General features: G+C 43.7%; 1 protein-coding gene across 3 annotated transcripts in view; it reads right to left on the bottom strand.

The window, feature by feature from the left end:
• Nucleotides 1–23,397, bottom strand: part of NOSTRIN (nitric oxide synthase trafficking) — a 53,184-nt gene that overhangs the window by 7,826 nt on the left and 21,961 nt on the right. For all 3 annotated transcript variants that reach the window (XM_036995955.2, XM_036995952.2, XM_073241606.1), the window contains 9 exons: nucleotides 23,304–23,387; nucleotides 20,626–20,688; nucleotides 20,353–20,434; nucleotides 18,123–18,185; nucleotides 15,546–15,644; nucleotides 10,488–10,613; nucleotides 4,587–4,685; nucleotides 4,365–4,490; nucleotides 864–972 (listed from right to left, as the gene is read on the bottom strand). In XM_036995955.2, coding sequence (XP_036851850.1) covers nucleotides 864–972; nucleotides 4,365–4,490; nucleotides 4,587–4,685; nucleotides 10,488–10,613; nucleotides 15,546–15,644; nucleotides 18,123–18,185; nucleotides 20,353–20,434; nucleotides 20,626–20,688; nucleotides 23,304–23,387 — 851 coding nt within the window. The remainder of the gene's footprint in view (nucleotides 1–863; nucleotides 973–4,364; nucleotides 4,491–4,586; nucleotides 4,686–10,487; nucleotides 10,614–15,545; nucleotides 15,645–18,122; nucleotides 18,186–20,352; nucleotides 20,435–20,625; nucleotides 20,689–23,303; nucleotides 23,388–23,397) is intronic.

Below are 23,397 nucleotides of genomic sequence, written 5' to 3'. Positions count from 1 at the left end.
CCGGTCCTAGCGGGCACAGCTGAGAGCAGGTGACACTCAGAGGGGCCTATGCCCAGAAGCGACACCACCCGGGAGGATTTCCCAGAGGGCGGAGGTGCTGCTGTAGGGCGTTGTTTTCACATTTTACTGATGGGTGACCTGGATCTTCATTTAATGCATTTTGAGAAATGCTGGCGCTTAAGGAGTCCTAATTATTTCTCAAGATGAGCTCTGAATCCTCCTTATGTACCCACTCCATGGTTGACTCCTAACATTTACAGTGTTAGATTTACAGCGTTAGTCTCTCTCTCTCTCTCTCCCTCTCTCTCTTTCTGTAGTGTTTACATTTCTAAACATTTCGCTCTGCTGGATTCCCTATCAAGCATTCCACTGCCATGTGTTGTTCTGGCCCACATAAAACAAGCTACACGCATCAGAGTCCCCGTGGGGAGTTGCTTTATTATCTGTACTGCTTTGGAGCTGTTTCACATTCTAACACAGTCACTTCATCGTTCAGAAAGATGGCTTAAAAAGAAACAAATGAAAAACCCGAAAGCCCTGTGTGCAGAACGCTGGCCAAGTTTTAAATCAAACGAATTCCAGTCAATTTCAGAAACACAGTGAAATGCTACCTTTCTGGAAATGGTGGTAGAATGCTTATATATAGCTCCCAAATAGGCCAAAATGTTATTTTCAATTTTTTTTTTTGCTTTCTTTTTTTCTTTCCTATTTTCCTTTATTTGCACAAATTAGGTTTGACATAAGAGTCTTTGAACAAGATGTTCCCTAACCTACCCAGCTAAAGCAGAATCGCCCTCTGAGTGAACACCTTCACGTAGAACACTTTCCCTTTAAATAGGCCATCCACAGAGGTAACTACACACCTTCCTGGTCTCTGGAGGCTTTTTCAATATCTCCTTGCAGCCTCACCAGTTTTGACTTTATGGATGACTCCTGACGCTCTTTAGTCATTGCATTGCTGGGATCTTCCTCCTTTAGAAAACAAAAAGGATGCTGAACAATTGCAAGGAAAGAAAGTAAGAGCTGCTACTCTAGTTGCCTTAAGACTTTCACTGACTGTATTTCATTTTAAACTGATGGAACAAAAAAAAGGGAAAAGAATTCAATAAAAGCAGGATACCCTTTTGTTTTCTATAGTTCTGATTGTTCTAGACCAGGTCACTAAGAAAACATCTTGTTCACAACTTGTACGTACACAGCTGTGCACTTTCTTTAATAGAACAAAGTATTCTTGGAGGATGAGCCTTCCTATAGTTATTTCATTGTTTCTTGATATTTAACTCTATTTGTTAGATACTTATGCTCCCTATTTATTCAATTTAGAGTTCTTTGATGGCCTGAGTGTAGACTCCTGTGTGCGCCTCGAGCTAAGATAGGCTCATTTGTTCCACAAATGTTTATTGTGTTCTATAGTGACTGCTCTGGGGAACATGTGGGCTAAAACATACATATTCTTCCCAGAATGGGTTTAAAATTTAGTTAGGCCTTGAAGCATAGCATCACGAGACCTAGCACTTCAAGGCCACGTTCATTCATGAATGGGCCAGACAGTCATGCATGACTCCACCAGGGCAGGGCCAGGAGAGCTGCAAGGAGGCCAGAACACGTAACCAGGCCTTTTTGGTCACAGGCAAGGAGGGCAACAGATCCTCTCGGCTGGAAAAATGGTACAAGGAAAGGAGAGAGGGGGGTCTGTGTGAAATGGACCAGGAGCAATAATTAGACAAGTTGCAAAAACAGACCTAGTGGAAGAAAAGTTGTCTGAGTAGTTTAGGCCAGATTGTCCAGCTAATGCAGGGGTTTTATCACAGGGTCTGTGAGAAACTACTGATGATATATGAGCATTCGCATATGTTATTTCAGGGGTTGAATGAAAACAAAATGAGGTTGTTAGGGTCGGGTGGGGAGATGGCTGAACGTGAGTGTGGCAGTGGGACAGAAGCCCCTGGAGAAAGAGGGGACACTAATGACTGAGGATGGATGTGGAGGGGTCAGGACTTACCTGGAAAGGAAGGAAAAGCCTGGGATCTTGAATGTTGGTGGAGAAATTAGCTTTAGATAGATTGTCATGGGGAAAGGAAGGTGTGGGGGACTCAGAGCGAAGCAACGTGCCTTCATAAAACTACTATGTATAGGTAACTATGGTATTTCCCTTTTGTGTATTATGTAGTAAAAAGCATTTCTTTCTATTCTTTATTACATATGGTTCTTACAACAACTCTCTGAGAGTGGTTTTTATTTCCCCCATGTTACTGTGACACTCAGCGAGAGAAACGCAGGCCCTGGATGAAGCGGCTAGTAAGTAACCACTCCTGATGCGCTCCTGGGAGCCCCAGGGCTCTCCCGGACTCCACGCCACCCCACGTCTGCCAGGGCCGAGGCCCTGCTGACGTCCCACCCCAGTGTGAGCACAGACTACAAGGACGCCTAACTTGACCTTCAGTGCCTTCTCGCTGGAGAAACACACGTCATTATCTGGCTTCTGTGCTAGTCCAGGACTTTGTTTAGTTTGTTTGAGGACACCTATTATTTACAAACTTATTTCCAAAGATGGATTGCTGCTGAACCAACTTGAAGATGGAATATACTGCCATCCTTTAATTTCCTTAAATTTGTCCTTCTTGTCCAAAGATTTGTTGGAGAGGTCAGTCCTGGAGGAGGCATGTAACACTGCAGATGGAAGCTTTCAACATGGACACCTTACATACACCTTCATGCCAGTCGCCAGCTGTCCAATACACTTTACCTGTTCCCCATCTTACCCTAGCCCATGTAAATTTTATAGCACTAAATAAAAACTAGTTCATGCTTTATTGCCAATGACTATAATATCAGACTTGGGGATGTTTTCCTTAAAGGATATTAAGAAAATCCCAACAATCCATTTGGAGATATAGTTGATTCTCTTAGACAAAGATGTATAGTGATTAGTTCTGGTGCACTGAAGTTTCATAGAAATCAAAATTTCCCATGGGTGTGTTAAAAACAAACCATTGTGGCTGTCTCCTTACACTTCAATAGAAGCCTAATCAATTTTTCAAAGAGGATGATCCTTATTTCATTGACAGGTTAGTCAATAGGGACATTTGTATAGGAAAGTAATAGACATTTTATTTTACATTTTCCCACCTCAGGAACCACCTACACTATTTGGGAGAAAAAAAGTACCGTCCCTGTGTCATCAAATACTCCTTTCCATTCCTGTCTCCACCTTTGCTCCTGCTTTGGACAGACGTTGCTATTGCTAATTTGCCTCACCTCTGCCAGGGGAGGACAAGTGACTCAGCTAGACAAACAGCTGGTCACTCAGTGCTGTCTGAAGGCAGAAGGGTGCGGAAGGGGAATTCACTACTGAGTCACAATTCACGGTCTTTCCAGATCACACTGGAGCAGAGGATAAAATCTTTTGATGCATGGCCCAAGAAGACAAAGGATTTACCCCAAAACAGCAAAGAGGCAAGATACCTGGGCGCTGACCAGGGGTGTTGATCAGTTTTTAGTAAGTGCATGGGCTAGGAGAATTGCCTAAATGCCCTCAAACTGAGCCCCTGTAATTTGGTGCAAGTTTTTCAAAGGCACCTAAGGACAGTAAGATTCATGCCTTCGTGCAATCCCATCCCCTCGTGCGCGGGCTGTACCTCCTGACTTGCCCTTCGCACAAATAGACTGTGATGAGATGCCACTTCTGAGGTTAGACGGTAAAGACTCTGCTTTCGTCCTGCGCGCTCTGGCTCCTGCTTGGTCACTAGTCTGGGGGAGGCAGGCTGACATGGGAGCTCTCCATCGATGGACAGACCCACATGGCACGGAACCGATTTCTCCAGCCAACAGTCAGCGAGGACCAGAGACTGCCAGCAGTCACATGATAAGCTCAGAATTGGGTCATACTCCAGCAAAGTCGTGAGCTGATACCTGCGCTGCACCCTAGTAAGGCACCCAGCTAAGCCATGCCTGCATTTCTGACCCACAGAAACTATGAGGTAACAAACATTTGTTTGAAGCCACTAGTTTGGGGGGAACTTGTAATGCAGCAATAGACGACGGATATGATACACACGGATTATTTACAGGTCACAGAACTCGTCTGCCTGGCATTGCTCTTATAAAAAATCAAGTATGAACATTTAGTCTGAAACCCTGTTTGACTTTCCTTCCTCGAAAGAATAGCAAAGACATGTTTCCATTGCTGCCATTTAAACCACATAGTTTTTTACTTATATGGACTATGAAAAATTTAAGTATTTTCATTTAGAAAATGAGATGTTTTCTTTACAATTGCTCTCAATTGTTTTTTTTCAAAATGAATCCCTCATCATTTGACTAAGGTTCCCCATTAGTGGAACTTCCTTCCATTCCATACTTACAAAGTAATCCGTTAACAGGAAGTCGGATTTATTTTCTGCAGGTGAAACCACAGTGTCTTTCATGAGCGCCTGGACGTCTCTTTCGACATCTAAGTTGCCAACGGCACAGTGAATCTGCGTGTGGCACTGCAGCACCAAGGAAAGCAGAGCAAGGTTGGTGCGGATGTGGCTCCTGCCGGTTCCCACCAACACACCAGAAAGGGAGAATGCTTTTCTACTCACTGTGGTCAGGGTTTGGCCAAAAACAGAAATATGTTGGGTGTACTGGTTTAAGTTATTGTACAGAAGTTGAATTCTTTCCTTCTGCAGCTCCAGGATGCTCTGAAAATGATGGAAAGTGAGGTAAGCTCAGCCAGTTGTTGTGCAAAACTGAAGTTGCCCATCAAGCACGGACATACTGGAAAAAAGTCTACAGGAGAGTCTGTGTCTCGTGATGACGTCGTATCGCACCTGCATTGGAGGCAGATTCCAGGGACGGGAATGTGAGGTGGCCCCTGTCCTATTTATTCTCCTTTAGGATAGATTTAACTCACAGGCCTTCCCCAGGCTCTTTTGGCCCCCAGACACATACTGGCAGATGTCGTGAGTTACCTGACATTCAAAAAGAAGGGGGAGAGAAAGAATCCTTTGAAAAGCATCTTTGAGCTCTAGAGGCGAGTGCGGTCCAGTGGAACCCATACTTATAACCTGGAAATGCATTCAGACACTAAATATTTTTAGAATTGTTTAGAGGACATACAAGGCATTCAGCTAATCTCTGCAGAGCAGAGATGAGGAGGCACAACTCTCTGCTTACGGAAACCATCTGACAAGAGAGGAACCTCAAAGTCTGATCAGTTCATAAACTTGGCATAAAATTAGGCCTGGGGGGGGGGCAGTGGTCAGCAACCAGTGCCTGAAGGTGGGAACACAGGCTCCCCATTTTATGTGGAATGACAAAAATTCCACTTTCAGAGTTTCATCCCTTTTATCTAGGGAGGGTCAGTAAGAAAGTGAGGGATGTCACATTTGCCTTGTCAGTCATTAACACTTTAGAAAGAGTTAGTTATTAGATTTTTGCCACTCGCTGCTAGCTGAGCTAATTTGAAGGGGTGCAGAGCAGTTCAGCAGCAGTTGTGCAAGCAGGCTGGGTCAGGTGGAGGAGGCAGGTCCTAGGCCAAGTGGGGCCCCAGGAGGCTGCTAGGTATGCACCCAGGGGACCTCAGGCTTTGACAGAGGTAGCAGGTGTCCCAGGCAACATGCTCCTCACCCTGTTTCTGTAAGGACCGGGTCTGGGTTGTCCTCCTTTACCCAGAGGCCAGGCTGGCTGTGTTCATACCCGCATGCCACCCCACTCTGTCCCACACAGGGAAGGGCATGGAGCAGCAGTGTTTGGGGAGGAAGGCTTTGGGCAAATTGTAGTTAACATTATCCCAGAAGCAGGAAGGGTGGACTACACCTCACAGCCTTTGGTGGGGCCAGGGTGGGGCGGGGAGAGAGCCCCAAAGACCACTGGGTGCCCCGGGCCTGTCCTGCCTCTCTGGCACTTGTGCAAGGCCCACTGGCCTGATCCAGCACGATTTCCTTTGTGTCTCTGTGCATAGACTGCATTCACATTCCGTGGTTATTTCATGTTTTATAGTTATAACTGTGTAGTTATGACTATTTCATGTTGCACAGTCACTTTAACCACTTAAAAATTTATTCACATTTTTTAATTGTGGTAACATTTACATAACATAAAATTTACTATTTTCACCATTTGTAAGTGAACAGTTCGGTGTCATTAGGTACATTCACACTGTTCTGCAACCGTCAGATAACTTATCAACCATCAGATGATAAGTTCTGCAACTTATCATCCATAGCCGGACTTTTCTCATCTTGCCAAATTGAAACTCGGAGACCATTAAACACTAATTCTCCACTCCCCACTCCCTAGTCCCCCCGGCCACCACCACTCACTTCCTGTCTGCTGTGAGTTTGGCCGCTCCAGGGGTCTCATGAAGGGCAAGCCTGCAATATTTGTCCCTTCGCGTCTGGCCTACCTCCCTCAGCATTAAGTCTTTAAGGATCATCTTCATTGTACTACGTGTCAGACTTTTCTTCCCTTTTAAGGCTGAATGGTATTCTATTGTATGTGTATATCATATTTTTTATTGGTATGTATTCATTTTAACACTGCTATTAAGTGCAAGTAGTAAAAGTCTCAGACAGTAACTATGAACACTTATGTCAATCACAGGCAACTTTCGATTCTGTGCCGAATATCCCGACATCTGGGTCAGGAAGCCTGGGGTTCTGCTCCCTCGTGGCCACCTTCTTTGTTGGGTCAGAAGCTGCACAATTTTTGTAAGTCAGGGGGAGCCAAACGCCTTTGTCTTTGCTTTTGGTCTCCTGAGTCTTTCTCCAAAATCACAGGCACCAGCTGTTTGAATGTGGCTGTGCGCATTCCGCTGCCAGACACAGGATTAAACACACAGAAGAGCAGTCTGTCAAACACATGGCTTCTCTTCAAAGGACACAAACCATATTCGTCCCAACAACTATGGAAGACAACTCTGCTTGGCTGCTTAGAACTCAAGTGGAATGGTCTTCAAAAACAGGCTTTGCACCATAGAGAAGGAGAGAGAGATAGTGGCTGTTCTCATTTAGCACCATGAGCTGAGGACAGGAAATACCAAAGTCAGCTTTTAGGGGTACATTGCATCCTAGCAGGCAGCTGTTTCTTTACTTTGGCAAGAGCTGAGCCACTCGCATCAATCTGAGACCAGAAAAAGCAGTGTCCTTTGGTGGAGATGCTACTGTTTATCAGATTTTAATTATGTTTCAGAGAAATCATTAAAATGATCTATGGTCGCTCATGAAAGGAGGCTGGGATAAATTCCACTGTGCAAAGGGGAAATCCATTATCTAATGTAATGAATTGCTGCTTTCTATTATCTTGTTCTTTTCATATAAAATAGGTGGTAGAGAATTAAGTTCCTCTGGAAGACCTCAAACTGTCCTCCCATGCTTGACAATAGCACATACGAGGGAAGTGCGGTCAAAGAGTCATCAAGGAGTGGCAGATTCAGAGCCAGGCTGGGACCCGGGCAGGCATCAGGACGCTTCACACTCTCCATCCATTCTTCCCAGGGAAGGCTCTCCTGGCCTTCAGTCGGTGCTCCCAGAGGGAGGAGCTTGAAGGAGGGGCTTCATTTGCATCTAGATTGTTTTCACAGAACTGAGCACAGAATCATCATGCACTTTCTAAAGCACGGACCCTCAAACTTTAGTATACGTAGCCATCACCTAGACCTGTTCCTAAAATCTTTCAGAAGTTCTGATTCATCTAGTTTAAGGAGGCAGTCAAGAACCTAAATTTTAACAAGTGCCCTGGAGGCTTTGAGACATTGTCCTGACCCTATAAAGGGCCACCAAAAGGTTTTAAAAAATCATTTGTAATTCTTCCACCCAGAGTTGACCCCTGTTACTATCTTTTATGTATTTCAGTCTATGTAGGTATGTGTATATCCATGACTTTATCTTTTTAGTTATCTATCAGATCATTTAAGTGTGTATCCTCATTTTCACTTAACATTCATTATATATAAGCTGTTTCTCAAGCTGTTAGTTTCCCAAATGCCATTTAATGTAGTCCACCATGTAGGACTGCATACAGTGTATTGATTCATTCAGTCATCCCCTTAAAGTTAGCCATTTCCTCTCTTTCTCTTTCATTGTACTTTGAAGAGAAATCTGTGTTTTGGTTTTAGCTACTTCCTCAAGATGGTTTTCCAGAAAAGAAATTATATTTTTTAACAGGGATTCTAGGAAAAAATTTTCCTGCCCAAAGGCATCCATTGTATGAATGAGTTACCATCTCTCCTCTGCCTCGCAGAGTGGTGCCTGTCAGTCACTCCTGTGCTTGGGAGAGCAGAGGAAATCGCGGCTTAAATGATTTTCTGTGTTCTGTGGTTGAGATGAGGAACACGGTTGAAATGTGAACATTTTTAAGGCCCGTGACGCTTACTGCGAACGGCCTTCTAAAGTAATTCCTTGAGTATTATTAGTACCAAGCGTTTGATTCTTGGTAGAGTGGCTATTATTTTTCAAAATATATTATAGAGGGTTCCTACCAACTGAATTGTTTCTTCTAGGAAAGGAGGAAATGTGGCTTGAACGTAGTATGGTTATGAGGTAATAAGACTCATTTTGTCTTGTGGTTTATGGACTTGGTTTCATTGCTTAAGGCTGTAATATTTCTCATGGTATCTGATATACTGCCTTGAGCATAGTTCAGTGAATATTCTCTGAATTTGTAAATCCAACTTGGAGAGTAAGAAGGGGTAAGGAGGCATGTCATAAGGCATTTAAACGAATTCGTACATTCCATTTCTTCCATACTGGTGAGAGAATAGAGGAAAAAAAGCAAAACAATCTAGTTGTCTCATTTCCACCTCCAACAGTTATAATAAATTCCCCTTTAATTCAATTCAGCCCACCTTTGGTAGGTGTCTTCCTGAATCTATCATTTTATTCCTGAGTTTGCAGCACCGGGACGTATAAAACACAAAGCCTAACACGCGAGCCAGCGCCCTGTGGGTCCTGACTGAGTGTGAGCAAGCCGGGGACCTGCAGAGCCATTTCGGTTAGGGCGCGGCAAGGACCACTCGAGGGAAGCAGCCTCAGGGGACTAGTGGGCTCGGTGGGCACGCAGGGGGCAGAGGGCAGCAATGAGGGCAGAGGGGAAGAGGAAGTGAGGGCTAAAAGGGAAGGAGGGGAGCACTGGGGGCCCCCAGCAGGGTGGGAGCAATGAGCCCGGACACAAGAAGGGTGAAAGGAAACCTTCCTTTCCCAACTGGATGCTGATTCATGAACTGAGTAGATTCTCCATGTGACACGGATTCTAATAAAAACCCTAAGTCTTAAATATTTTAAAAGTTGAATTGAAAGGAGGTCTTTGGAAATGTAGATAAATACGTCTCTTGTCACCATAAGGAGGACTTGATAAGCAAAAAAGATAACTTCCATGATGCTGCGATACAGAAGTCAGGACTCATGGAAGGGCGGTGGAGGTGGGAGGAGAAGATGTAGGAAGGCTCTAGTAAGAGAAGGAATCTTAAAAAAAGGAAGGAGAGCCTAGTAAGAGCCTCAGAGAAGGGTAGTGAGTAAAAGCAAAATCTAACAGGTATTGAACGTCAGGGAGGTGTCAGCTACACCAGAAATCTTGCAGTCACACAGGTAAGAACCGTAACTACCACCACCTCCGCGGTGTAGACTGAGGAGTGAGAAGGGTGGAGACACCGAGGCTAAGCGTTTTCTCACAGCCCCTGACAGGTGCCTGGAAGATGCAGGGGGAGCAGCCATTTCTCCCCCCACCCCCTTCTAACAGGGCTGTCCAAGGAGGCTGGCCTCTAGGAAGGCCACACTGAGAGGCACTAGGGGGCAGGGCGAGGTCAGAGGGCGGGCTGGAGAGCTGGGTTGCAGCGGGAGAAAGTTGGAAATTCAACCCATGGTCTCTCGTCACCTAACACCTCGTCAGCACAGGCAAGGGGAGTTCCAGAAGCTCAGGTGTGAAGCTGTCAGTGACAGATGGGTTCATTCTCTGGACTGACAGTCACCAAAGGGAAAGGGGCTGGGGAGGGAGAAGGGGAATAAGGGGCATTGCGATCAGCACACAGAATGTAGGGGGGGGGGGCACAGGGAAGGCAGCACAGCCCAGCGAAGACAAGTAGTGACTCTACAGCATCTTACTACGCTGCTGGACAGTGACTGTAATGGGGTATGTGGGGGGGACTTGATAATGGGGGGAATCTAGTAACCACAATGATACCAAAATAAAAATAATAAATAAAAAAAAGAAGGGTTTATTCTAATTTCTTCCCCTCAGTGGCCCAAGTTCTCATCTCACCTTTAATTACCCCTTCTTCCCTAATTCTGCATCTACCCTACCTTGAAAGCAGTAAATACAGCCCTTTGATTTCCCTGAAGAAATGAAAACAACTGAGAAGTAATGTTGTTTGTCTAAAGTCATAACAGGAGTGAGGGTCATAGCTAAGGACAGAGGTCATCCGATCATGTACCCGTAGATCTGACCTTTATTTCCAAGACCACACAAAGCTCCACAGAAGAAGGAAACAACGCAAAAGCCTAACTTACCTGGTAGCAGTTTTCTAGCGTCTTTTCCCATTTCACTCTCGTGGAACAGCCAGCCATGTTTTTCTGGTAGTAATTTTCGTCTTCTTTTGCCAACTTCTCAGCTGATTTTTTCAGTTTATTGAGGAGCTGAAATAAAACGTCAGTGTCACACATTCATCAGCACATCCATGGAAGTCCTTTGTAATTCTGTAAAGACAGGTATATGCGTCCCAATACATGTTTCTCATCCCCCAGCTAAAGTCATAAGCAGTAACTACAGATGACAAAAATCAAACATCTTTCTCAGAATAAAGAGATGTCAGAGCTGAAAAGAAACCCAGGGGCCTTTCAGGATGATTCGTTCCGTTTTTCACAGGAGTAAATCCAAGTCCTCAAACATGATGCGATGTGCCCACATTCCCCCAGTCAAGAAGGAGGCCAAACGAGAGGTGTGGGGAGCCCAGGGCACGTCAGGAGGCTCCAACTCAAGGCTGTAATGCCTCAATGAGTCCCGTGCTCTTGTTTGCTGAACCCATTAGGCCCTGGAAGCTCTTACCAGGACAGGTAGAGATCTGTGCAATCATATAATTTTTAGAACTAGATCACTAGTGAAAAGCCTGAGACCGTGCCGGGGTTGACTGTAAGTCACGGACAGCACGACACACGCTTCCATCCTGCTCCCAGGGAGCTCCTCCTTCATAAGGAGCCCCTCTTGCCAGTCACCAAAATTGGCCACTCTGATTGTGAAATCATCTGAAAAATCATAGGAATACAAAACTCTCTGGACCAGGGTAGCTGAGATTGATTCTCAAAATGCTCAGACAAGTGATTTCATGTCTTTGAGAACGGAGGATGTGGTATTACATGAATGAGTCTCAAAGTTCAATATGCCTGGGGATAACAGGGGGTGCTTGTAAAGCTGCGTGGAGATTTTCAGGGTCCCACAAGTTGCAATACTGACTCAGCCGTTCATGGGGTTATCAGGAAATCTGCACTGTCACTAGCTGCCCAGGTGGTTCCAATGCAAGTGGTCCTCAAACCACAGTTTAAGGAGCACCAAGGATCCCTCTGACGTAAGTAGTTAGGAGTTTCAAGGACAGAGACAGAGGCTTTTAAGAATGACCCTCTTTATGTTTAAGGACACTTTGACTAATGTTTCAATAATGAAGAACATTCATTCAAAATGCTGAACATTAATACCACTCATTTTATCATTTCAGTTATATACTAGCTATTCAAATGTCCCTGGGCTCTGATGTATGACTTACACAGGACACAGTTGCTTTTGTGTATCAAGTATAATGAACCACATTTATGTTCAGAAACATGAGCTTGTGAATTCTAACTCGATAACAATATAGTGAAAGGGCTGACAGTGTGCCATAGCGTTATTTCACTAAATCATTGTCCTTAGATTCTTACTGAGAATCCTTAGACCTCCAGCAGTGAGTATGGAGTCACTTTTGAGATGACCACTCACATTCATCAGCCTACACTATAGCAATTGAGGACATGTTTCTGCTCGTGAAATTTATAGCAAATAACCTCAAATAGGTATAAAAGAAGAATATAGACTCTTATATTCTTATTTAAGGAATGTCTCAGGCACCTTTATTAAAATTTGTCAAAGAGTGAATACTTTTTTCCCCCTTGTTTCTCTTTGAACAAACATCTCAAACATTCCTTCATTCATTCATCAAACACTTACTGAGTGTCACATTGTGTGATGTACTATGCTCTGGGAATGGAAAAAGGGACTCTCTAGGCAGGGACCCATCCCTATCCTGTGTGATAGATGCCAGGATGATGTATTTAGATGTCACTGGGCATTGAGAGAAGCCCCCAAACTAGCCCTGTTTAAATGATCTAAATATTAAAGTGAACTAAAATGACATTTATGTTAAGACTTAGCACATAGTGCCCACAGGAATGATCCTATGTGAAAAAACCTAAGATGGAAGTAGGAATCGGTGCAGCAAAATAGTGTGATGTGCTACTGAACAATTTTTGGTGAAGCTGGAGCACACACTGTGAGAGAGAACAGCAAGAGGTGATGCTGAAAAGACAGGTGAGGTCAAGTCAGGGAAGGTCTTCAGGGCCACATAAGAGAGTTTGTACTTTATTCTGTGGTCACCAGGGAGCTGTGGGAGGCTTTTAAAAGGAGACTAATATCCTCAGATTTGAGTTTCAGAAAAGTCAGGTTGGCTTTTGCAAGTGGAATAGATAGTAAGAGGCGACACTGAAGGCCATGAGACCAGTTCTCCAGGAGAGGAACCTAAGCAGCAATGACAGTGGCCTGCAGAGACTGGGGGGTGAGGGGGGTGGCAGTGGGCATTTATAAGTAAATCCAGTAAGTATTTGGTTTAGGAGTTAGAATCGGGAGGATGTGGTAGATGGTAGTATTCAAAGATTAGAAAACACAAGGATAGCGAATACTTTTGATAGAACGGAGTGATAGTTCTGATTTTGGATATTAATTTTGAGGGACCAGAAGGCAGTGGGACTGGAGTGCCAGGTATGGAGACTGTCAGCATAGCTATGTTGCTAAAGACTTAGCAGTATCTACTGAGTACCTGAGACTGAGAATACTGTGTTGGGCTTGAGGTACAATGCAGAATAAAACAGAATGATGCCCGGGAGAGAAATCAACAGAAAAAGCAATTTATAAAGGACAGGTGGAAAAAGGGACGTCCATGAAGGAATTTAAGAAAAAACTGCCAGAAAGGAAAACTAAAAGAAAGATGTTGCTGAAGCGGAAAGAAGAGAATGGTTCTAGAAAGGGAAGCCAGTGATGCCTGATGCTTCCAAGAAGTTAAATGAGGTAAAAACTGGGCAGTACCCACTGGCTTTAGCCACAAGCATGCCATTGCCTTTGATGGCAAGGACACTCATAGTAGAATGCTGGGGAAAGCTTGGCTGGGGTGGTTTGAGCAGTAAACAGGAGATGAGGAGGTGGAGACAGAGCACAGACAACCCACTGTACAAATCTTACTGTAAAAAGGAGAGGTGATAGTATCTGGAGAGGAACAGGAATAGGGCCGTGCCACCAGGTCTCCCTGACTCACCCTACTCTCCCAGGATTGGGAGCGAAGAGAGATGATGGAAAGCCACTCTCATGGAGGTTTGGGTCCGAGATACAGGGGAGAAGGGACGAATCAAGGAAAGCATTTCTGAGAAGCAGGATGGGATGGAAATCAGAGCAATGATGAATTGGTCTGTCCCACTGCACACAGGACTTTAGCAGGCAGGTGGCTGTGCCAACTTTTATTAATTTTGTAAGGTAAGGGGTGAGAGTCTGCTGAGAGTGGGTGGTGAGGATGGGGGTGTGAGAAGAATGGAGATTTAGATTAGCTTCTTGTGAGAACAAGGACCGCTGAGCAGCCCAGAACCCATTCAAGCTCAGGCGGGAGACCGGGGGCACTTCTACGTGAGATGCCAAAATGAATGCCGCCTGAGGCGTTTAGCTTTAGGGCCAAAACAAAAAAGCAGCCACCAGATAAAGTGATGGAGATGGTAGGGGTCTGTGATACCAGGACCAGCTGGAGGAGGACACGAGAGGACCGTGGGCTTCACCTCCCAGCGAAGCTCCTAAGGAGAGAAGGAAAAGGAACTTCACTGCCTAGCTGCCCAGGATTTTCCTTTGTTATTGATGGACATCGACAGAGAATGGGGCTCCTGCGGCCTTGACATGTCCTGGCGCCGAGCATTTTAACGCGCTGTGGGTTTACCGTCTCGGAAGCTGGCTCATTACTCGGTGCTTATTCTGATCGTCTCGAGCCGTGAGATGGACACATGAAGAAATGAGAACCTTGTCAGATCTTTCAAACAACAAATGTAAGTTATTCAATGAAAAGTTTTTCCAACAGAACGATGGCATGACTGGCAATGACAACTTTCTCTTTCTTCAAGAATGTTGTGGGGTTACAGTGGTAGTGTTTGCATTTCTTTAGGGAGCCCCCATCTTTTGGGGAGGACATGGACTATTTCAAAGGTTTCCAATCTGGGGCACCTATCACCTGAAGTGTACAAGATAATCTGTTAGCGTGCAGCCAGAAATACTTGCTTTTCTGCCTGCCTTTCAATATCATACGTGTTTATAACTCGGGCTCATTGAGGTCAAGCTGATGCTACCAAGCTTACTCTTATTTAATACACGAATCGGCGCTGGCGCCCACACGGGACAGGCGTGCACTCTGAAGTGTTCCGGAGGAAGGCTGGGACTTTCACAACATGAGGAGCTCACGGGGGCACTCACAGATGCCTTTGCCTTAGCATCCTGGCACACGTGGCCATCTGCACGTATCTGGATCGTGCAGGTTTGCAGATGTACAGCCCAGCGTTACTAGGTTAATACACAAAATCAACAAACGTCTTAAAAAGAGTTCTGCTAAAAGGCTGTGGATCAACATCTGCACTAACGATGTAAGCGTGAGAAAGCCGCAGGTAACTGGGGTTGGAACCGATGCTTTCTCCTGCTCCTGGTTCCGAGAGCATCAGCGCCCCCCATGCAAAGGCAAAAAGGGGAGATAATCTATTGAGATCTGACAGGAAGTTAAAAATGATCAAAACATCTACTAGAAATATGAGTTTATATTTCCTACAGTTAAGGCTGAAGCTTGCTCCAAGCATATATTTGGTCTGGAAATGTCACTTAATGATCATATGAAGATATCAGGATTAGTTAATCATTCAAAATTATTTTGTTATTCATTATTTCATCATTGATTATTGTTTCATCTTCATCTCATCCTTCAAACACTTCTACTTTTTTATATTTTATCATGTTCCTATCATATTCATATAAAATATAAAGTATTATACATAATATGCACCTTAGGTAAAGTACATTATATATTTTAAAGTAATGGACACCATTGGTTTAATTTATCATCTGTCAATAATCTTTTAAAAATCTATGTTGGACCGCGAATGATCTAGAGTCCCTTCTTATACCTCACCACACTACAGCTCTGAGACCCCACACAGTGTGGATAATCATGATTTCTCTTGAGTTCACAGTTAAGCGAAGGCAACCAATCCGTCTCCAGCCACACGCCCCCAGCAGCCATGCCAGGTTACCTTCTGCTTCTCCTTCTTAGTCACCGTTTGCTTGGAGCTTTCTACAAGATGGAAAAGTGCTTCATGCTTCTTGGTACTAACCATTAATTTCTTCTTGGCCTATGGTCAAAAGCAGACAAAAAAGCGAGAAAGGATCAGAAACTAATATTAAGAGAAAAACTCTTCTATTCTGGAACAAGTTATGTTCATGTGTTAGTTTGAGTGACTATATAGTTTCAGTTCTTCATTTCTGCCCTCACCTCTAAATCTGCCTAAAATAACACAGTGGCTAACATTTTCCCCTGAAAAACACTCAGATTTTCCTTGTATCGAGTATGCTCAAGAGAGTTATACATTTTGCTAAATCGCCAAAGGCCCACAGCCTCCAAAACATTGTTCTAGCTAATAAAATGGAAGGGAATGGCTTTCCCCCACACACAAAAATAGCACAGAAAACACAGAAGACTGCCTGCACCATTCTTTTAAACCAACCTGGGCCACAGTGAGGTTGTTTTAAGATGTTCCCTTAAAACTTACAGTGAAGGGGAGATTTTGCTCCCTGATTCCCAGGCTTAAGAGCTGGGCACTTGCCTGGCATCTTGCGAAATGCCCTGTGTTTGCAGCGGTGCGTGGGGAGCTGGGCAAGAAGAAGCATTTAACAGAGTAAAGTCCCTCTACTCTGTTGTCTCAAATCTCAGATGGGTTCTGACTCATAAATCCTTATTCTACACTGTGCCGACCGGGTTGATTGAAAGGCTTTGGTTTTTCACCGTGAGGTTTCAAGGACTTTGTAAACCCAGATAATGAAGAGAAAAGCTCAGGTCTCTTTTTCCTTAGGGATCAGTGGCAAAGCCTCCTGAATGTCTCTAAAGATCAGAAGCCTTTACAAGACGGAACCGTAGGAACAGAAGTTCACAGCCCCTTTTCCCCCACCTTCCACCGGTTGGTCACATGCTGGCTGCTAACTGGGAGCAGAGGCAAGGACGTCTGGTCCTTTAAGGCTTTTCATTTGTGTCTCTAGAATAGACGGCGCTTCACTGCTCACACACTGAATCACGAATTGTAACTGGGGAGAAAATTAGTATAGCTCAAGAATTTCATGTTCTCTAATTTGTCTGTCACTCTTCATAAAAAGTAAAATCACTTTATTTAGAAAAATTACTTGGTGGAAACTAGGAAATAATAAAATATGCTTTTTGTTTCTTGAAAGCAATTGCAGCTGCTAAGCATGATTTCTCTCCTTTTGTCCATTATACAGAATTTTCTGTGAAAGCTGAATGTTTAAAGAACAGACTTTTCGAAACAAATTCTCTTTAAAGAAACCTCATACAATCAAGAGTCAAATTGAAAGCAGATGACTGGACACTGTTTATGGGACTTTTAAATATTTATTGTAAAAGCGATTCCTGTGAGCATCCTTATATCAATACTACTATTATGGATATGGAAATGCATTTATGTCACACATTCCTTATTTGTGTTCTTGGTCTCCTGGAGTGCTTGGTTTCAGCCAAAGTTTCAGAGGCAACACTGAGGGCTGAGGTGGGGACCCCCATTTCTGAGGGTATCTCTGTTTTTTTGACACTAGTAGCTATCCACTAGGGGGATGTCCATCCTCCTTGGACACTGACACTTTGGGGATGAAAAAGAAAAATTTCCACTTTTGGAGCACAAGTGCTCTCAAAAGCAATCATCAGGTTTCCTTAGCAGATGCCTTCTCCCCTGGATTCCATTCCTTTCTATTCAAAATGAATTCCTCCTAAACTGGATTGTTTTAGAATGATCTTCTGCATATAGCTATGGGTTCCATCTGCTATTCTCTTTGTTTAAGAACCTATAATGATATGGTTTAAACTCTCACACCGGATCATAATTCTTCTACTTAGAATTCATTCACTATTTCCTGCATATATGTTATCTAACTACCTTTTAAAATACCTGAAAATAAGAAATCACGCCTTAGTACAGCATGAGACACAAGAAGTGGCCGGTGCAAACATGTGGAATCAGTACATACTTTCCCCTTTACCTACTGCCCCCCCCCCACCCGTGGTACTCCTCCCTCTAGTGAGACAGGGATCACGAATGCCTTTCTACAAACAAAAAAACCAAAACTCAGACAGTATTTGTCACTTGCCCTAAGTCACAGATTAACAGAGTCAGTCGGTGTACTGGTTGAAAGCAGTGACTGTGGAGCACAGTGACTTGTAACAATTCTTAGTTCAACCATTAACCAACTTAGTAACCTCAGGCAAATCATTTCTCTCTGTGTCTCAGTTTCCCCACCAATCTATAAAATGGGACAGTGCAAGGCCGCAAACCACGTTGGGTTGTTGTGATGATTAAATGTATAGCATCTGGCACCCAGTAAATGCCATGTAAGGGTTAGCCATAAATAATAGTCATATTTAGAACCCTGCTCTTTTGTTGGTTCAGTTGAAAGATGTATCTGTGTAATAATTCAAATAAGGAAACATTTTTCTCTTCAGTTAGCACTTAAGAGATTCTAACGCGAAAACACATTCTCACATTTGTGCGAAAGCACAAAACTGCGACCCCAAAACTGAGTTCACACTGATGATATTTATGAATACTTGCCTTTATTTGTTGATTCCAGTTGCTAATGACAAGATTTGCTGCCTTTTCAACTTCATTATCAAGCTATTGAACAGAAGAAAAGAAAAAAATGTTTTGCTATCTCCTTATTGAGTCACATTGATGAATGCCTTTAGTTCTGGCCCAGTCACTAGCTCAAGTCACAGGACTTTCAAAACCCTGTGGATATGCGTCCTGAGAAAAACAGCCACTACCCTGTCCCCATGTCAGGCATCTCTTGACAGGATTTAGTTTGAATGCAGTTGGCAAAATAATTATTTCTGATATATAACTATGTAAAAACAATATTGCTGGTACAATCCGTGTGGACAGGGATCTTCCATGGTTTGATGTCAGCATTATTGCCTGTGGACCAACATTTAGCACCATGAGAACAAAATGTAACATCCTGGGCCACAGCCCTGGAAGTGCTAATCTTACTGTGTGTCAGTGCCTCTGAAGTGCGTATTGCTTTAGTTTCAAAGAGATTGAATTCTTAATGATAATTAACTCCTTTTCCTGCTTTTAAACAGTCAAATGGACAGTAATCATAATGATAAAGGCATCTAGGTGACCCCTCAGAGATCAGAGTTCAGTTAGGGCAGAACCGTTTGTCCTGGACCACAGTCGTTTTTTGCAGACCCACATTCATCCCTCAGGCCACCACCCTGAGATCTAGCAATATGCACTTCTATTTTTTCCAGTTGATTAACTTTGGAATATGTGGTTTATTGTAACAATTGTTACAAAGAAAATGATTCTATGTGCTATGTCACTTTTAACGCTCTGTATGTGGCTGAAATGTGGGACAAGTTCACTTAAAAAAAGAAATTCTCATCTTTCATCTTTTGTGAGACAGTCAGCCCCGGTTGGTAGGGGCACGGCAGGGAGGGACAATGCTGAAAAGGAGATTAGGAACTGGAACAGCAGTTTGAGGGGATCATGATATTAATTATCTAAAGCACTGTGTAATGACCCCATCCACGGTGCCTAATTTGTGGTAAGTACTAAGAAAATGCTGGTAGGTCTGATATTATTATGTGGTATGGGAAATAACTTGTAATTACAGAAATATAGACTAGTGTTGGTTTTCATTAAGCTGGTTTGCAAAGGCAGAAGATTATATTACTTTCTAGTAATTGCTATAAATTTCCCCCATCACCCTAGCCCTCAGTAGAGTATCTTTTCTGGTACAAATACACATACGTCCATACAGAGATCAACTCCATTCCTGACTCAGTTTAACGAGTTTGAATAAAATACTTTTGGGGCTTCACAAGTCCCCTCATCCTACTGACTACTTTTAGGACCTGCTTTATCTTGCTGTGGTCACTTGAAACCCCCCTTCGTCACCACCCACCCCTTCCCCAGGACCACCTGTCACTTGCTCCTGACCTTCTTGCGCACACCTGGCCTTGGAACAAAGCGACCATGACCCACCCCTGTCGGAGGCTAGCAGCACTTATTAAACATCTCTTTATGTCGCCTGAAAATGTATTTTAAAGTGCCTAATGACTGTAGGACACACAAATAAAAACAAAAATAACATAAATGAAACTTTTCTGCAAGGAAGACTAGAGGATATGCTATACAAGATGAGCAGGTGCCCTGAAAAAATTGTTTAGTTATTTTTCTGCAATTTTAAGGCTATTTGAGGAATCCACCTATTAGTATTGTCTTTACCTAATCCCAAGACAAGAAGCATGGAAAAGCTTATCTTCTTAAAAATTGTGTTTATAATGCTTCTAATTAAAAAAGGAATATCTCTTCACTAGAAAACAATGGCAATGTAAGAGTACAAAAAAAATGAAATAAAAACACCCTAATTCTACTATCTAGAGATAATTCATATCAACACTCTGAGTAAGTTCTTCCAGGGTTTTTTCTATGCTCACAGGCACATGTTGTACAAAAATGAGATCATATTGTTAGGTTTTAATTTAACACTATGTAGTGAGAAAAGAAAACCCTGCTATGAAATTCTATAAGAAGATTTTTAATGGTTGCATCACATTCCATTGCTTGAATTTATCATAATTTATTTTGGAATGATGAAGAAGTTTCTAGTTTTCCACTAGTATAAGCAATGCTTTAACAAACATGCTTGTGCATAAATCTTGGGTTTGTGTTGACTTCTCTGACACATTTCTGAAACCTAGTATCACTTTTAGATCAACTTTCATTCCTTGGGGTCAAAGACAGAAATCTTGCTTTAAGGAAGATTCTGACTCACGGATTTTCTCTTCTTCTCATGGACACTGAGGACTTGATGAGCTGGTTTTATCGCTTCCAACTCAATTGCTTTGCCAAGTTTCCTGGAAGTAGAGCACAAAAGACATACAAGCACAGTATTAGGATTTATATCTACTTTCAAATTACTTTCTAGGGAAATCGCGTGGTGTGTTATGGCCCATCTCATCAGGCCAGGAGTATTGGCAGGATGCCCGCTTTACGGGTTTATGGTGCCCTTTGGGGTAGGAGCAGGGCTGGGGCGGGAACAACTCACTGATGCAGGTCCGCTGCAGACTTCATGCCCTCCGAGACCCAGGCCCACGCACTGACGAGACAGCTGGAGGCAAAAAGAGGGGAGGGGGACAAAGGTGGGTGTCATTTTTCCAACGTCTGGGACATGAAATGTCACGTCTGATTTGCTGCCCTCAGCAGTTAGTTACTCATCTCCCGAACATGTTGGCTTCCCCAGGGGACTAAGTGCTGCCAACATATTTATCTGCAGTCATTACATAGACTGCTTTCTTTCTGTTATTTTTCATTCTGATACTCATTTTCCACTTGATGTCTGTAGAAAATCGGAGAATAAAGTAGCCGAGAAGAGAGATGGCACTTAGCGCAGGAGGGGGAGAGCGTGCCAGGGGTAGAAGGAGGAATAAACTGAGGCTCAGAGAAGCTAAGTGCCCCTTGACCCGAGAACCTGGGTCCTTCCTTTGTGCTGTTGGTGGGCTTGGGGTCTAGCTCCTCTTCCCTGCCAGCTTTTAGGACAACAGCTTGGATGTTTTATGGTCTTGTAAGCAGTGTCTCAATTTAAGAAGAGTAGAGTACAGCTCATCCTGAGTGGCACAGGGGTGGTGGGGAGGGATGGGGCGTCAGGGATGTGATGCTTTTTCTCCCATGGAAGGGACATAGATCACAGGAGGCCAGACAGTCAGCCTTCCAAGGTCAGAATCAGTCCAATTGCATCGGTGAATGTCAGGGATGGAGGCCTGTGCCAACTCTGACGGGGCGGGGGACGGATCTGTGCCCCTACTGAAGTTGCCGAGGTTTTCCTCCAGATGCCCGAGGTGTGCCTGCAGTCAGGGCACGGAAAACTGGACCAGAGGACACTGGGCTTCCTGTGTGTCTGAAGCCAGGCCCAAAACCAGGCACGAAAGACCACCTGCTGTATGCCACCAGGAGCAGGCAATTCCAGGAAAGTCCAGAGGCTTCTGTATTGACAGGAAGCAGGTGAGGGATCGCTTGGATGGGGGAGGATGGGAAGCAGACACGAGGAATCCTTCTGGGGTGATGGAAATGTCCTTGTTGTGATTTTGGTGGTGGCTACATGGTGCATTACTATGTCGATATCAGCCGAACCGTATATTTAAAACAAGTGCTTATTATTGCTTGCAAATTAAACACCAATAGAGTTGATTTTTTACAAAGGAATCCAGGCACACTTTTGGGAAGAGACTCTGACACCTGTCCCTCGGAAGAGCTGGGCGGCGGAGCAGGAGACCCAGGGCTCTGGCCTCACAGGGTCTGCGTCTGAATCCACATGCTGAGCTTTGTTTCCTGGGTGACCCTGGAAGCATCAGCTGATTTCTCTGAGCCTCACTGACTTGGTCTTTGAAAACAGAAATAACTCAGGTTATCTATACAAGTACCTAAGACAGATTTTGGTATAGATAAAAGGTCAAAGAATGTTTAATATCGAATATTGTTGTGCTAATCCTGGTTAGCCAAATATTGTGGACATGCCGGTTTTCAGGAGCACCATTCTGTACGCTAGGGTCGCAACACAGTAAGACACACACCCAGCACCCCCACAGCTCTCCCTCGCTAAGAGGCGATCAGAACAAAATCATAATGAACATGGGGCTTTGGCTCCATGCCAGGGACGAAGCTCACTTCCTGTGTTATCTTATTTTAATCCTCAGCAATTACATGAGATGGGTTTTATTTCCATTTTAAATAGACAGGTAAAATAAATCAGCCTGATTCACCCCCCTGATAAATGGTAGGGCTAGAATTTAAACCTGGGAAGTCTAATAGAAGTCTGTATACTCAACCATTTTTCTTTACTGGCACCTTTATACCTATGACAATACTATCCTAAAAATCAAGCTCAAAGTCAGAACAATTTCAAAGTCATCATCTGCTATGACAGGTGACGCCTAAGGAGGAATAGGAATGTGAACTCCAGAAGGTTCCCCTTTTAACCGTGAAGAGAAGCCTTTTTTGCAATGGCACCCCTCGTTTACTGTGGTATCTGCAAGCTTTAGTCAAGAATCTTCATAATAAATGTTCATTGATGGGCCATTTTTAGAATATGAATAACTTCTTCTTTCTCTCTCCCAAAAGACAGAATTGAGTTTATTCTGAAATGCATCGGGAGGAAAATATGAACCAACAGTTTTTCAATATGCAATGTGCTAATCTGTGTACATACATCATGTCATTTAATGCACACCCTCCCCGTGGCACAGACACACATCGGCTGACATTCCGTTACTCCATCTAACTGTGGAGCAATCAAGGCACAGAGAGGCCAGGCTACTCTCTGAAGGTCACAGAGTGGGGATGAAGCAGGACTTGCACTTCATGACTCTAAGACTTTCCAACACAACAACCCTGCATCCCAGTTTAAATATCATTATCAAGGCTGTTAGAACCTGGGTGTACACGTCATAAAGACGCGGGAGGAATCCAGTTCTGTCACTCCTCTGTGTGACTGGGGCAAGTTTCTTACACTCTTTAAGCCTCAAGACTTTGTAATAGAGACAACAGTAAGGCTTCTCAAGGGTTATTGTGAGGATTCAATGAGAGCACGTAAGTGTCACAGACTGTAAGACCTGCTTGACATTATATACCTGCCACAGTTCTAAGAAGCTGGAACTAAACCTATGTGACTTTCTGTCATCTTCAGTATTATTTTGCCTTTAAGAATTATCTTGCCTTCCATATACTTACTTCTTCTTTGTGTTCTGCAATGCTTTGCTCAGCTTGATTGCCAATTTCTGAAGTCCTTTGGCATAGTTCATCTCCAAGTTTGCCCTGTTAGCAA

Source organism: Manis javanica, chromosome 7 (genome assembly GCF_040802235.1).
Source record: "Manis javanica isolate MJ-LG chromosome 7, MJ_LKY, whole genome shotgun sequence".
Taxonomy (NCBI): domain Eukaryota; kingdom Metazoa; phylum Chordata; class Mammalia; order Pholidota; family Manidae; genus Manis; species Manis javanica.
This window is presented reverse-complemented; position numbering and strand designations above follow the sequence as displayed.